General features: G+C 44.3%; 1 protein-coding gene across 1 annotated transcript in view; it reads right to left on the bottom strand.

Annotated features, from left to right (window-relative positions):
• CHSY1 (chondroitin sulfate synthase 1) overlaps positions 1-14,567 on the bottom strand; it is a 95,569-nt gene extending 81,002 nt beyond the window's left edge. The window contains exons 1-2 of the mRNA XM_044981069.1: positions 14,081-14,567; positions 2,825-3,320 (exon numbers count right to left, since the gene is read on the bottom strand). Coding sequence (XP_044837004.1) covers positions 2,825-3,320; positions 14,081-14,394 — 810 coding nt within the window. The 5' untranslated portion in view covers positions 14,395-14,567. The remainder of the gene's footprint in view (positions 1-2,824; positions 3,321-14,080) is intronic.
• Between the last annotated feature and the right edge of the window lie 2,652 nt (positions 14,568-17,219).

Here is a 17,219-nt window from a genome sequence, read left to right as displayed (position 1 = left end):
TGTCTGGGCATTGAGGGAATCAGACCTAAAACCAAATTATGAAGTTTTTAAATTAAAAAGCCCTCAATGAAATGAAAGTGCAGCTACTCCCTAAAGCAGTAATGTGCTTTCATCATTGAAACTACTAGCCAGCCATTCCTCCCTCCCAGGGAACACTAAACCTTACATTCTCACTCACACTTCAGGAATAAATTTTTAAGAGTTCATGCTCCCCCATCCACACATACTAATTTTAGATAATCCATCACATCTGCAAGAAAACATTCTGAATAGCCTAAAAATGCTCAAGCATTTTGCTTTTCCTCAGCATTATTTGCAGTCTAGTTCTGCTACATGTCACGCACTTCGTTTTGTTTTTCTAACCTCCTTAAAGCATGACAGCTCCACAAATGATTCAAAATTTCATGCCAAATCTTTGTCCTACTGAAATCAATGGCTGTTTTGCTATTTATTTCAATGGGACCAGGATTTGAGCGTTTAATAGTTTCAAGTTATACCTGATGTAGCTATTTACATGGAAGTTGTTTCAATAGTCTGCTATAGGCCCAGTCATTACTTTAAATAGGAGAACTAAGAAAAAAAAAGTGGTTTGATCCTTTTCTCTGTAAAGCAACTAGCACACTAGTAAATCATTTCAGGTCTAGAAATATAGAAGCGACAGCACCACTGCCGCTCTAGAGCTCATCTTTCCCTGTGTGCAGATTTCATTTTTATATATATAAAAAACATTTAAATGTGCTAAGATGAATGCAGATGAAAAGATTCTCCATCTCAAGGCCCTGATCCAATGCCCATTGACTCCACTGAGCTCCAATTGGGCCCACAAAGCACTAAATGGCAACTTCTCAGGAGACTCAATCAGTAACTATTTCAAAAATTTAAACCTTCTCACTGTCGAAATGAAACCAAGTCAGTTCAAGTTAATAATAGCTTCAGGTACTCACTCTGACTCAAGTCCCTCTGTCAATTTCTGTGGTTTTACAATTTTCTTTTTTAAAAACTCCCCCCCATTGCTACGTGAGAGCTCATAGTTAGGAAAAACTATGCACAGAGCTGACACCCACCCACCCACCCCACCCCACCCCCCTTTGGAACAAAAATATGAGTGTAAAGCAATCTTCCTCTGATCTTTTATAGGCAGTAATCCTCAGTGTTCTTTCCAATACTAGCAGAAGTGTGATTAAGTTGGGGTCCCTTTAAAAAAAAAAAGAGCTGAACTCACGTTTGGCCACATATTTAGATTCTGTAGGGACAGGCTTTTACAGAACTCCAGATTGATGGAAGTTATTCCACTTTATTTAAAAAAACAAAAACAAAAAACCTCCCATGTAAGCAGTTGAGCAGAATTATTCTTCTACAATACTTACAACCAAACCTTGAAGTCTAGAGAACTGTATGGATCTGAATTGTCCACAAAGTGTAAGTAATAAACATAGTTGTGGGTTTTGAGATCCTGAAGCTGCAATCAGATCTCTATGGGCAGAGTTCAATGGTGGTCAGCAGGGCGGGGGGGGGGGGGGGAAGGAAGGGAGATAAGCCCCTCTGAAGACCAGTCTCCACCCACAAAGTCCAACAGCAGGAATCAGCAAATATCCAACAAGTAACAGAATCATGCCTGAGCCGTAGATACTTCCTTGTAGGCAGTTTCATGTTTAATTATCTGCAGACTTAGTACTGTATGCAGTGTGACAATGTTAAATGCTGGAGAGATTATGCCTTGGGTGAAAGACTAAGACAGAAACATGGAATACTTTACAAGCACAAGTCTATAAGCCTTGTGTGATCCAACACTAATTACCAGACTAGTTTTCAATATTGATACGACAGACAAGTTGGTTAAGCACAAACTAGAAGCCAAGAACACCCGCTCACGGCTCTGACAATCAGCAAATCACTCAGGGACTTAATTTCAGAGGTGGTGAGCACCTGCAGCTCCCTTTTAGCACTCACAAGCCCGTATGAAGTTGAGCCCCATTTGAGGAAAAACAACCAAACCAAACCACTTTGATTCAGTTTTCCCCTCAAGTTCCTATTTGTAAAATGGGGGCGATGAATATTCTTGCCTCATAATACAGGGATGGTAAAACTATCGGCTGGTCCACATGGGGGGCGGGGGGGGAAAGAGAGAAATCAATCTAAGATACGCAACTTCAGCTATGAGAATAGCGTAGCTGAAGTTGACATATCTTAGATCGACTTACCTCCTGTCCTCACAACGCGGGATCGACGGCCGCGACTCCCCCGTCGACTCCGCTTCCGCCTCTTGCCCTGGTGGAGTTCCGGAGTCGACAGCAGAGCATTCAGGGATCGATTTATCCCATCAAAACGATACGCGATAAATCGATCCCCGATAGATCAAGCGCTACATACCAATTCGACCCTATGAGACACTCAGCTTACATGTCACACCTCTACCTGATGACTTAAAAAAAAAAAAAAAGGACAGACAGACATCTAAGAGTAGTGTAACTGAAAGGTTAGAGAAGTTACCAGGTTTTCCCCTGTTTGGTTCATTTATGAGACATTTTTCTCCATGCTATCTCATATCCATTTGTGTGGGGGTTTCACATGATGACAGGAACAAGAAAAACTATTTTCAAGAGGTCGGACAATTTTATTGTGAAGCCAGAAAGAAAGGCAGGGGAGCTCTGGGACTGGTGCAATATCCAGAACCACTTTCACCAATTTTAAATTTATATTATACAAAATTAGGTGTCAGGTACGCCACATCCCATTTGCTTGCGTCTTGGACATGACATTACCCTGTACAACACATCACACCTTTCACCCCCACATGCCTCATGGCGTGTGTTCGTGTTCTTACCTCATAAGACCAGACACACTGCACTCCTGCAAATCTCCGCACACATCTTCCCACTTCCACGTCCTCGTGAGTGGTGTACATCTCTCGCAAGCACTCTCCAAGGTGAGGCACCATCCTGCGCAGCACCTCTCGGCTCATGATCACTCCAGGGCCTCCCATGCAGAAGTTCTCGCCAGGTTCCAAGGCCAGTTTCCCCATCTCTTCGGTGGTGCCAAGCCCAGTCTGTCCAAGGAAGAGGGGTTCACTGCTGTTTAAACTCCTAAGGAAGCTCTCCAGTCTGTCCCCCTTAATGTAAACATCATCATCTGCTCTCATAAACCATTCATAATTGTCCAAGTAGTGGTCATGCATGTACTTGAGCATCATAAAGGATTTCTTCTGGGGTGGGTAGGAGTCATCCACGCCTTGTAGTGGCACTATCGGGATTGGAAGAGAGGTGTCCGAACCTTCACTGGAGAAGAATTCAACCTTGCCAGGAATGGTTTTGGACCAGGTTCTAGAATGAAAATACAAAGTTAAGTTTACAGACAGAGCACATCATAGTACAAGTCAAACATACAGGAAAAAGTGACTCAGGAGGACCATTTGTTTTAAGAACAGGAGTACTTGTGGCACCTTAAAGACTAACAAATTTATTGAAGCATGAGCTTTCGTGAGCTACAGCTCACTTCTTCGGATGCATAGAATGGAACACACAGACAGGAGATATTTATACATACAGAGAACATGAAATGGTGGAAGTATGCATACCAACAGGAAGAGTCTAATCAATTGAGATGAGCTATCGTCAGCAGGAGGAAAAAAACTGTTTGAAGTGATAATTAAGATGGCCCATAGAAGGTGTGAGGAGAACTTAACATAGGGAAATAGATTCAATTAATGTAATGACCCAACCATTCCCAGTCTTTGTTTAGACCACAGGTAATTGTGTCTAAATTACCTATTTAACAATTGAAATGAAGGGTTAAAAAGGTAACAGCCACCACTTGAGTTGACAGCATGGTTTGAATCTAGGACTCCACAGAGGTAAAACCATGAGATACTACCACTTCAGCTAAAGAATTTAGCGATGGGATTTTCAAACATGACAAAGACACTTAAAATAGCTTTCAATGGAACTAGCACACCTAAGTCACTTAAGACATTTAAGTATCTACTACTACTGATGTGGATCAACTCCCAGAAGATGACAGACCCATACTCCCCTAAAGAGGTTAGGAAAGCAGTGGGGTTTAAACAGGGATGGGTATTTGTGAACAGGAAATGGCAGGCTGCTCCAAGCATAAAGAGGATGCCTCACGAGACATAGGAGCTAGGAGAGGAACGATGATCAGCAATATAGGCAGGGCCTATGGCATATCAGCCACTCATAGCCAGGAGCCCTTATTTGTGTTGAGCTGTGTAAAGACATAGCATCGGTCTTAAGCCTTCACCAGCAATCTCTAGCAAAGCTGGCCTAGCGCATATGTACATAGGCAGCTGGCCTCTTTATGCTACTTAGGAGGACTCCTCTTTACACCTCTTCTGAGTCACAATCAAGCAAAGATTCTCTAGAGACATTTTAAGTTACGCAGCTATTAAAGGTTTAACATTCTTGCTCTTAAACTTACGAAAGTTATATCACTGGGTACTGTTTAATGCAATTGCTACCCACAAAGAGTAAAACTTTTTTTCATGTCTTCCTACACAGAATAATCGGTAACTGGACAGTTGTTCCTTCTATAGGAGTTACTTTCTAGTTATGTTTGGCAGCTTTGTTCAGACCATAATCTGCATTCAGAATCTGCTGTAAAAACATTCTTGAGGTGTGAAAAAGAATAGTGTTCCTTAAAATGTATCACTGCTATTTATACCAGGTGCTGCCAACCACAATCTTTTAGATTAAAAATAGTGTAGGATGTGTTTGGCTCACTTAAACTATCTGAAATCTACAGCATTAGCCACTAAAAGACCTCATTAAAAATATATTCAGGTAAATTAAACAAGAAAATCCATTTAGAAATAAAGGTATTTTAAATTTTCATACCCAATGAACTGGGCAGTTGGTGTTCAACAGTTATGTCTGCTCCTCACAGAAATTTTAATTTAAAAAGTCACAATCATTTAAAAGAATACACTTATTTAAATCTGGATTTATTAGTCAAGTGTCCAGTGCATTTTAGGAAATTAACATCCAGTTGAAGTCAGTGGAAAGAATCTCAATGACTTCAGTCAGAGCTGAATCAGAGTTTTAGGGTATGTCTGTCTACACAGCAAAGAAAAATCTGCAGCTAGTCCATGCCATCTGACACAGGCTCACAGGGCTCGGGCTGTGGAGCTGTTTCATTGCTGTGTTGGCTTTCAGGCTTGGTCTGCAGCCTGAGCTCTGGGAGGTACCCACATTCCAGGGTCCTAGAGCCCAGGTTTTAGCCTGAGCCCAGAAAAGTCTACACAGCAATGAAATAGGCTCATGGGGCTTGGGCTACGGGGCTGAGTCAGCTGGTGTGGGCCTGCCACGGGTTATTCTTTGCTATGTAGACATACCCAGTCATCAGTGCATAAACTACAGTTTATGAAACCACTCGAATGATGTGGGGAAAATTAGCTAGTTTTAAGCAAACACCTTAAATTACTGAGAGTTTCTTTGGTAACCACATTTAGATTGATCCTCTACTCCTTTTTAAGTAAAAAGAATGCAGACCATACACAGCTTTTTCTATGCTAATATCTGGTGGTTTATGAGTGAAATATCCCAGAATAAATTTAAATTTGAAAACCAAGTGAAGAAGCCTTTTGACCAACATTAGTCAAAAAGTGCATTGTGACAGATTTAAATGCAACTAGAATTGTGGAACAAAAGCTGTTGAGAATCACAATTATCAGAAGCATCCATTGTTATCTGTTCCCAATGCTGCTTTCATACTGAACCAAGCCACTTCCCAGACAGATTCATTTAATAAAGTGGCAAGATGAGATCCTTATAACTTCAGTTTATTGTCTTTTTCCTTTACAGAAGCCAATAATTTTCCAACTCACTCCCTACACCATGAAAAGTCAGCAAACTCTAATTATGATGAACTATGGACAAGGCAGGATGCTCTCTGTACTTTATAGCTCCTAGCTAATGATCCTCTACAGTCCAGATGTTTTAAAAGAGTACTCAGCTACATAAAGCAATGCTGTGTCTGTTATTTCCCATGTTTGTAGGTGCTCTCAGACCTCCCAGTTCAAGTTCTCTCATATCAACACTTACGTGAGTACTGGTAGGGAATAGCTCCTTGTCACTTGAGATAGAACAGCTGCACGCATCAGTAAAAGTCTAACAGATTGGGTTTTTAAGTGTTCAAACGGCAGAATATCCCTTGGCCCAAAGCCAGTTGTCCTAGATAATATTTTTGGTGAAACTACAGTTGGAGTATACCTTAATCATTTCCTAAAGTACTGTGATTTCTAAGATAAGGAGCAAGTCAGCGTAATTCAAGGTTGTGGCTTCCAGCACACATTTGAATTTTGGTACAGGTGACTTGTAGAAGCTCACTGAAGGCCTTTTGAATACAAGAGTCAGTTATCAGAGGCCAAAACATCTGGAGAACATCAACACCTGCTGCTTCTTACCGTCAGAATTAGTGGCAGATGACATTTGATATGCGTAACTTATTGGCTCAGGCATCCACTTATTCGGAAAGTATAGGAACAGAAAAATTTAAGTTCAGGATGCATGTTTATTACATCTAATAATAAAAATCAAACCTGAATTTATATGATCAGCCCTATCTGACATTTGAAAGATTTGTCTATCAAAAGACAAGAATAATAATTAAAAACATGGAATTTTGTTCAAAGCTACTTCAAGCCTCTTAACTTTAAGTCATTGAAGAGTCAACTTGCAAAGTCATAAGCATAAAACCAAGTTTAACAAGTTCATAGCAATTATTCCAATTCAGTCTAGAATCCTTAGGTTTATTTTCTTTTTGCTTGATCTTCAGCTATAGGTGGTGTCCTAAATCATAAGACTTCACAGTCACAGGGTTTAGTTCTCTTTCCCCTCCCATGGCCTGAAAAGTATTTACTCACATGAGCAGTACCACTTGCTTTGCTTGTACTATTCACATAAAGAATAACTATTTATTAGAAGGTTTGCAGAACTAGGCCTGAAGCTTGGTAACAAAAACCAAAAAATTGGTATTTCCAGAGAAGGCCCATGCTCTGTCCCCACTCATCCATTCCCCAGTTAAGACTCCTTTGGTTAAGGAAATGTGGTTGCAATGCTTCTACAGCCAGGTAGCCGAAGTTGGTATTACCAGGATTATCAATCATCTGTACTGCAATAGTCCCTACAGGCCTCAGCCAGGTATATCCTCGACACTGTGCAAAGATACATCAGGAAAACTTTAGTGGCTACTGAATATCAGTATTCAAAAACACAACAGAACTGCTCTGTTAGAGCCCAATCCTCTCTCATACGCAGAATCTTTACATATGTGAACAGGAATACTGCATGAGTCAAGATTTGAAGGATTAGGCCCATAGGATTGTTGGGGCTTATTTTGGGAGAAGTGTTGAAGATGTGCATGATATTGAGCAATACTAGTTCACACGGCATGCAAGACATACACAATTCTGATAATCCAGAAGCAACGTCATAATTTAAAGAAAAAAAGAGTTGAGCAATCTTCTTTTAGAATGAAGACACTTAATATAGTGCATTAAGGCTAGCTGTCATAACGTCATTACTTTATGAGTCAGATGAAATTTCTCTTCACACACATATGTAGCCAATTCCATGCAAGTCACATGATTAATACCGCTGGTCAGGTACAAAGGTTCTCCATAGATAGCTGTTAAAAATCAAATCAATGTAAACCAAGTGCATACAATCTCTTGAGGGCACAAACTAAGGTGTATACAAGAACAAGTTAGGGCTACAAAGCCAACAACTACTATTACCAGGAATTAAATACTTCCTAAAAAGCAGATAGTGTTGTTAGTAATAACGTATGCACTTAGCAGTAGAGACTTGGCATGCCCTAGATCTGGAATTTTTCCTCATCTTCAGTTTCCAAATTCTTGCTTCATTATCTCCAGTGAAGACTCTCAAAAAGCACAATAATCTAGAATATTCGTTACTCAGACAGTTGTCCCAAATCAAAAAGGATTAAAGAAAAAAAAAGAATTTCATTCCCCCCCCCCCCCCCAAGTGTGCTGGGAACTTCCTTCGCAGGAGACCAAAGAAGCCATTTAGAGTTTTGAGAAACACTTGCATTGTATAATTACGCCAAAGAAAACAATTTGTCAATGCCTCAGCAAGATAATGAAGCTGGGAAAATGATTTCTTGACTACATCATGGAGCACTGAATTAAGACTAGTTTTGAACAACTCTGCTTCTAAATGATGAACTAGTTCTCTCCAGTGAGTTCTTCCTCAGAAGCAAGGCAATCAGCTCGATTCAGCTATAATGTCATGCTGAGAAAGCAGCATTGGTAGCAGATGTGGCTCTGGTACTAAGTATCTGAGGTGCCACTGGTGTAAGGTTTGTTTTTGGGGTTTTTTTTTTTTTTAAGGCTATTTTTAAAGTTCAAAGATATTTATATGCTGATCCACCTCAGCACTGGAGAATTTTACTTCCACTAGTATTGATAGTGTTACTTATCAACAAAGTGCAAACTATTATCTTGAACACCACATACAATTCTGTCTCCCCTCTTACTAGAGAAGATCTCTAGGAGTTTATATCTTGATAGGAAATGTCTTCTTAAAAGCTACCAGCCATGCTGTCCTGCAGAAAGTTGCCAGAGAGGTTGAATAGTCTGCTGTAATCCTTAAAGTCTCCCCTTCCAAACCTAAGAAAAGCTAATCTAGGGCCCTAATTTCCAGAAGGGTTAGAGTTCAGCCCCCAATTCTGCACCTACAAGTATATGTGGGTGCAATTTATAGCATCTGGGTAAATGTACAAATGTGCCTATGATTTACATACAATTGCTCCCACAATATATTTTAGGTGGGAAAGCCAGTGCCTAGGTCTCCTCTTTACCTCAGAAGTATGACGACAGTTGGTTGCTCACAAAATATATTATTTGTTCTGTAGAGTACGCTGTAGATTTTGGGTCACTGTAATAAATATTAATGCCCTCCCAGAAGTCCTATACCCTCACCATGGCATGTGACCAGACCATAAAAATAACTTATTTTTTGCATCAGTTTTTTTCCACATTCCAATTATTTTGATTAAGTGAATCCAGATATGTTTTAATCTGAACTGGAAGCAAATGACATTTTTCCAAATATACAAGTGTATACTCCACTGCACACCACAGTATCTAACTAGTTACCCTGAAAGGACCCAACAAGAGGAATACCAGCCAGTAGACTAGATCCCGGGCCTGCAGATAGAGAGCTTGTATTATACTCTTGCAATGGCCAGCCCTGGGCTCAGGCACAGAATACACACTACACTCTTAGACCCCCAAATCCTTTTGGCTGCCTTTTGCTGCAGCTTTTCTAAGCAGTATTTAGCTTTCTCAGCATTCTATTTCCTATAAGATACAACAGCACAACAATGTGTTCAAAATGCAGTCTCTTGAATAAGTGAACCTTCCGCGCAACGTTTGAAAGAGGCAAGTTTGGGCATGAGGTACTGCACAACATTATCCAGAAGCAGAATGGCATCTCTCGTTCATGGTCTTTTAAAGACCATCTCTCTGTTTTTTGTTCCTCAATTACATACAGTAATAGAGAAAAGTAACATTCAGCTTGGTTCTCAAAGTTTGATGCCTCCCTACACATTAATTGTGTTAAAAGTTAACTACTCTCCAAATTTCCCAGTCAATATCATTTATGTGCAGAATAAATGAGTGGGTCTAGTGTTTGGCAAATTGACTATTGCTTCTATTCCATTAATAAGACATCTTTGTCCAGGCTTTCTACTAACAGCAGACTTCGGAATCCTCTGGTACTTACTCTACTGGTGGGTTTTCTCCCTTCTGTGCTCCCTTCAGGATAGCTTCCCACCACTCTGAACCATTAACGTTTATTGGTATCCTTTTTCTTGGCCTCATACCTATGCCTATACTCTTTCTGACTTGCCAGCTTCCTCGCTGATTTACATGGTCACAGCAAGGGTGATCAAATCCGTTCCTTATGTTGTATTTTAGTGGCCTTCTAAGACACAGTTTCTGCTAATCTGTTTGTCAGATGGAATAACAGTTTAAATCAAATGTCTACTACACTCTGCCTATTATGCTACCAGAGCACTATTTAGAGCTTCCTAAATTCAATAGGCCCACTTCTCCCACTAGCAACTCACTGAAATGACTGAAAGCTTTTCAGGAAGTGCACTGCTCAAGTTCTTCCTAAGCATAAGTGGATTAGCAGCAGCAAGGGACCACGTACATTTTGTTCTTTGGTCCCCAGTAAATATTTGCAACCACTTTTTTCCAACTGAAGCCTTAGAACTAAAAAAATAGTTTGGAGATTTTCAGCTCCCTGCACCTTGGCTCCTCTCACAACTATTGAAATCATATTAGCCAGTCTCTGCAATTCTTAAGATGGTAATACCATAATTCCTTGTCAAGAGCTTCCCCACTTTCCTTGCTGCAACCATCAATTCATCTTATCGTGATGCTGTGTCAATTTAATAATCTTAAATTGTCTAGCGGAGTGTACCATGGCACTCATAAGCCATCTAAGGTTTCTTTTAGCCAAAGGAAAGTCTATTTTTATCTCTGGGACTTGTTTTTTTTTAAAATGCACAGTAGGGTGAAAAAGGCTTTTAGGCTCTTCACAATGGTAACAGCTCTCAGATCTTGTCCATTCGGTGATTACTGAATCTCTCAAAAAAGCCACCAATTTTAGGGGGACTACCAATTTCCTCTTCCAGGCTGCGCATTATCTTGCTCGCTGAAGGTTTTGTTTCTTTCTTCTCTCCACCGTTACCCAATGTCTGTCAGTGTGCATCTCTCCCGCACATCTACCCTATGGATCTAGTTCTGCAAACTTGACCCACATAAGTAGCAGCACCACTGAAGTCAATGGGTTTACCTGCATGGCTACTACCCAGTGTAATGGATGCAGATTCAGATCCTATATTAGTAACTACCAACATGTAAATGCAGCATATGCCAACATCTCTTTGAACATCTTCCACAGGTCTCTCAACTGCCTCCCTCTTTAAAATTCCCAACTCAACTAGGTTTGAGCTAGCACAGCTACTATGTTGAAGAGACCAGTTAGCCAATTCCTTATGTTAAATATCCCCTTCCACTTTAATATATTTTATGGCATTATAATCAGATGCTCCCATTTCTGTTAACAATGAAAAGCACTTTTATTTGCTCAGTTTCACTAGCCTATTGATCAAACAGGTCAAATATTTTAACATACAAAATACAGGAATTTGTTAAAGATACATCTGCAGAAAAAAAATTTAAAACTATAATATATCCAAGTTAGGTTGCTAGGTCTTAACTACTTCAGATCTCTTGCAGAAGCATACTTTGGGGCAGGACATCCCAAGATCTGCCTTTAGCTTAAGGTTGAAGCACTATGCACATTTTGTGCAGGAAACATCAGCAGAGTAGAGAGACTCTCTAGAACCACAGGTACTACCCTTGCCAAAAGGATGACTGCTCTAATAGAGATTGGAACATAGTAACAGATTTCATCACCAACTACTGTTTGTATTACAGTAGCATATTGGAGTCCAATTTATGGATCAGGCTACATTGTTATGCCTAGCACAAAGAAGATCCCTGCCCTGAAGAACAAATAAGAGAACACTGCAAATTAAAATATGTTTAAGAGATCTCCTTCCCTGTGTTAGTATCAAAATTGAAGAACATTAAACAATCTATGTTTTACCATTTATGCTCTCTCAACCTGGAGATCACTTTCTTCATGGCTAGATGGGAGTAGAGGTGGTCCCAAAATTTTTTTTCTATTGTAATATGGGGTCTTTGTATGGAAAAGATTCAGAACACTGCACCTACACAATACTACAAATTTGGTTTAAACACACTTGTAGTGAATTTTTTTTCTTAAAAAGTAAAGTTCAATAAAAACATTTCCACTAATATTAAAATGTTGGAAGCTACAGTATGTTAGGCCTCGTTTAAACAGTAAGTTGGGGTTACGGTTACCAGATACTGTCCCTTAAAACAAGGCACAAAGGATTGGTCTAGTGGGAGCATTCATCAAGTTTCAACATGAGGAGATTACAGTACTGTCAGAATGACCCTGGCAATTTTGCACTGAACACAGAGGTTTAAGTTCACTGACACACGCACATACACACGAATGATCAGATCTCTCCACAGCACTGTTCTTCATGTTACTCACTTCCCCCTCATATGGGTAACCAAACTATTTTCAAATGAGCTATGGTTTAAGAAGAGCTTCCAATCTCAAACTAGTTTTTGCTAAAAACTTCTGTGCCAGAGATCTTAACAACCGTTAGAGTTCAGTGCAAAAGTGTTAGCTGAGCATATCCTAATGATGAATAAGGGATGCCAGTGAAAAGTGCAGTTGAATAGACCAGAGTATTGGCACATTTGTGGAGGTCTAATCAGTTATCAGACTGATCACTGTCAGAGTAGGTGGTTTAATTCTGATGCAAGAGCATTTCCTTCTTTTAAACTGACAACTTAGTGCAACTAGTCAAACAAACCATAATCAAGAAAAACCTTAAGGTGAAAGCTCTATAATATACACTCAAACTTGCATTTGCAAAGTAGTCCTCAATTTTGTTCAGGGGTTCTTTCAAACAAGAGTTAGTTAACTCCTAAATCTTAAAGGGTCAGAACCTGGGGGAAAAGGTCTCATTGTCTGAATTTGCCTGCTATTGTTGCAAGTAGCAACAAAAATGGCTACAACTGAAAGATTTCTATTTTTTCAGTTTCCTTTGGTCCATTTGACACTACTTTGGGAACAAGTGAAACTGCCTAGAAACACACAGCGCCTTTGTCGATTTCTCCTGCTGTTTGTGTGGGTCTGCCAGACAGCACCAAGGGAGAGGAAAGCTATTTTAATAATAGGAAAATGTGATTGTAAGAACCACAGAAGATTAGCATGGAGACTCAGCATGGAAATGTAGTACCTGAAGCAACTTTTAACTGGTATTTTGAGGCTTAATAGGTATCAAGGCAGAACAATGTGTAAGTCAGACACTGGTGTCTGTACAGAGTTGATCTCTTCCTACTTAGTGAGAAACCCAGCAGCAGCTCAGGATGTATATTTCAAGATTTCCTCCAGATTGATCTGTATGGAGGCTCTTTTTACAAACCCCGTTGATAATAGGGCACAGCATCACCCACAGGCATGTAAAGCCATTACAAAAAATGCCTTCAAATACACAGCAAGTCGAGATTGCAGAAGAGACTCTAGATACTTATAGATCCCATCTGTCAGAATACAAAGCAGCTGGTTAGCAGCAAGACCCCCTGAATCTGTGCAGTAGATTAGAGATGTTCAGAGGGGAAGAATAAAGCAAGACCGCCCCCTTCCCCTGCACGGCTAGTGATTTTATCCATTTAACAGATGGGAAGCTGCACATACAAAGGAACCCAGATAAGGAAGAGGCATATAAAGCACATTCCCCCACACAGATATTCTCCTCTCTGCACCCCCTATAGGGACTTTATCCACTTAACAGATGCAGGCTAACATGCAAAGAAAAGGGGGCATAAAGCAAATCCCCATACATATTTCCTTCCCCCTGTACCCACCCCTACTCCAGTGACTATCTTGTCACCGATGAGGAGCTATATATGCCAAAGAAGTCATGGCGAAGGGGGCGGCTGCCCTACGCCTAGAGCAGCATAAGAATAGAGCCAGCCAGGACAAGGATAGCGTGCCCCAAGCACGTGTGGGGGGATATGAGAACACAGACCAGAAGGGCCCCGGGAGGCGGAAGGAAAGACCCTACCCCACACACTGCTGGGGGAGGGGGAAGACAAAGAGGGGGTGCACAATGGAAAAGGGGTGCACAAGGGAGGACCTTGCCCCAGGCACTGCTAGAGGGGAAGGGCAGAGAAGGGATACACAGGGGGGGAGACCCTGTGATGGAGGACAGAGAAGGGGTGCAGGGCAGGAGACCCTGTGATGGAGAAGGACAGAGCAGGGGTGCACAAGGGAGGACCTTGCCCCAGGCACTGCTAGAGGGGAAGGGCAGAGAAGGGGTGCAGGGCGGGAGACCCTGTGATGGAGGCCAGAGAAGGGGTGCAGGGCGGGAGACCCTGCTCATACAACGCTGGAGGAGCACAAGGCAGGGGTGCAGCTCTCACCTGTAGGCAGCCACCGCCCGGCTCTGCAGGTATTTCTGGGCTGTCATGACCCCCACGAAGAGGAAGTTGCTGGCCGGCGGGATCTCGTCCTGGCGCTCTGCGGGGTCCCGGGGCCAGAGCAGCGTCCCCCGGGAGTCCCTGCGCAGCAGCCCCCCGCCCTGCTGCGGCCGGCAGCCCTCCGGGCTCGCCTTCCGCCGGGGTCCCGCTTTCTTCAGCTCCGAGGCGCGGGGCAGGATGAGTCTCGACGCCAGGATGAAGCCCAGGACGAGTCCTAGCAACACGCTGAGCCAGGAGCGGCGGCTTCTGCCAGCCATTCCCCACTCGCTGCCCGGCACACGCTGCCCCCCCAAAATACACCGCGCCCCGGGTGACGGTCCCCGGGCTGCCTCGCCCGCTGCACGGCGCGCCGACACCCCGGCTTCTGCCCGGGGGGCCACGGCCCCGCTCCTGCCCCTAGAGCCTCCCCGGCCTCAGCCCCGCACCCCGGCGGCAGGTCCCCGCCCCCCCCGGCCCAGGCTGCCCCGCCCCCCTGTACCCCCCCCTGCCCCCCCGCCTCCAGCCGCGCCCCCCACTCCCTGCACCCCAACTGCCAGCCGAGCCCGGCCCGCCGCCGCCGCCCCCCCGCACCACCACCAGGGCCTCCCGCCGTCCCGGCGCCCCCTGCTCCCGGGGAGCCCGGACTCCGCTGTGCCCCGCTCGCTGCCTCTAGCCGGCCAGCCCGGGCCCCCCCGGGGCGGGGAAGCGCAGCCCCCGCCTGAGCGCGGCAGCCATGGGACCCTCCTCCCCCGCTTCCCCGGCGGAGACGCGCTCGGCTCGGCCGCCGCTAGCGCTGCCCGGCCCGGCCCTGCCCGTGGTGCTGGTGCAGCCGCCGCGGCGCGTCCCCCGGCTCAGCTCGCCATGGCGCGGGGGGAGGGGCGCGGGGAGGAGGCGCGCGGCCCCTGTCCAGCCCGCCGCACGCACAGCGCGCCCCGGCCCGGGCCGCAGCCTTTGGCCCCGCTCGCTTGCCGTCCCCCCGTCCCCATTGGCTCGCGGGCGGGCTGCGGCGGGCGGCGCGGGGGGCGGGAACGGCGGAGGGGCGGCAGGGACGGGGCAGAGGGGGCGATGGGGGAAGGGCCTGGGGGGGAGGGGGTGACAGGGAGGGGGGAGGGGGAGACCAAGAAGGGGGAGATGGGGGAGGGGGCGATGGGGGAAGGGCCTGGGGGGAGGGGGTGACAGGGAGACCAAGAAGGGGGAGATGGGGGAGGGGGCGATGGGGGAAGGGCCTGTGGGGGAGGGGAAGAAGGGGTGGCAGGGAGACCGGAAAGGGGGTGATGGGGGAGGGGACGGGGCGAGGAGGGAAGGGGTTCTGAAGGGGAGCCAGGAAAAGAGGGACTGGAGGGGGGAGGGGGGAGACAGAACAGGGGATACAGGAAGGGGGGAGAGCATAGGGGCAGAAAGGGGAAAGGTGATGCGGCAGAAGGAAAGAGAGGAGGGGGATGGGGAAAGAGTGAATCTGGTCTGGGGATGAGAAAGGGAGAAAGAAAAATTCCAGTCTGGGCATGAGGGGGGAGTTGGAATGAGAGAGAAGGGGTCATAAAACTAGGGTGGGTGTACTGGTCCCAGGCCCCCCGATGGTGTTGTGCCAAGGGAGACTAGCTCATCAGATTGTCTGTGTCCTGAGGCAATGCAAGTTTTGTGGAGTCTTAGGATCTTACAAATCAGAAAAGCCCTTGGATTCAGCATTCCTCCCATGCTTTGCGTTTAGGGACTGCAAATCTAACTCCAAACTGGTTCCCTAGAACCTCCAATGCCTTTTGATTTTAATTGGATAAACTAGTCCATAGGTAGCAACAGACATTGATTATCACACTCTGTAGATTTGCAAAGGCCCAAACAAATCAACAGTAAAACAATGCACTAGCACTCACAAGGCTAGAGCTGAACTGGAGTTTTCCTTAATATAGTACACTGGGATACTGCCACTGGTTCAGCTCCACTGGCTTTAGCACCAGTGTGGATGCCTAGTGTGTTTTACTAAGGTGACCCATCAACTACATTTTGTCTTTTTTTGCAACCCACCATTACATGCATGCACCTCCATGCAGGTGCTGCAACCCTAATCCCAGCTCAATTCAGAGGGGAAGCCCCAGTGCAGGTAGGATTGCAGAGCAAGCTTGCCCCACACACACCTCCTGCAGTGGCAGCTTCTGTCCCGTGGGGCTGGGCCCAGCTTCCTATTGCAGCCATTGGGTTGCAGCGCCACTCAGGCTTGGCCCAAACGTGGGAGAAGTATATGTTACCCTAGGTTAGGGTCCAGTGATCTGCCCCTGGATGTGGTAACCCCTCTAGAAACTTCCGGCAACCCACTGGTGAGTCAGGACTTACTGTCTGGGAAAAACTGACCTACTGTAGACAAGCTTCCTTCATTTTTTCCACCATACTGTTTAAACCTACTGGACCCCTTGGGCCATTCCTTTATTGGATCTACAATAGGTGCTGCTATCACTGATACAGATGAACCCATATAAATTGTTTGGTAAAATTCCCTAGTATAGATGTAGCCTGAGCCAGACTTTTCTGTGCCTGCACCACTTTCCTATACTCTGACTCCAATTAACTCATAAAAGTTTTTTAGCCTGGATTAGATTGCTGTGGCCCCAAGATTCCCTGTAGTTGTAAAGACAATGGCATTAATACAGCATTTCCTTTTACTGCAACATACTATATCTGGTGCAGCCCATGGATCCTGTCCTTATTGCTGGGTGGTTTCTGCCATTTCCAGTACAATTTTGCATCTTTAAAATGCCAGGCTTTTCCATGACCAGTTTTTTAAATGTATGTTATGGTGCCAGCCACAATTTGCTAGGTGCTTTCCAAACACGTAGTGAGATTAGTGCCTGCGCCAAAGAGTTCACAATCCAAAGACACAAGAACCTTGTGAAAGGGAAGCCAATCAGAAGCAGGAATAAAACATAAAAAATGATTGTATTTATTTTAAAAAATTACCTCCAACTAGCCCTTTTCCTAGTCCTTATTAAGATAAAAAATTGTTAATCTGAGGGGACACTAGTAAATATTTCCTCCTGAATGCCATAGAAGAAAAAATTGGCATAGCTTAAGGAGAAAGGAGAGAGAGGAAAGAAAATCTGACATATGACAG

This window comes from Mauremys mutica, chromosome 11 (assembly GCF_020497125.1).
Source record: "Mauremys mutica isolate MM-2020 ecotype Southern chromosome 11, ASM2049712v1, whole genome shotgun sequence".
Classification (NCBI taxonomy): Eukaryota; Metazoa; Chordata; order Testudines; family Geoemydidae; genus Mauremys; species Mauremys mutica.
Note: the sequence above shows the minus strand (reverse complement) of the source record. Positions and strands in the feature narration are given on the sequence as shown.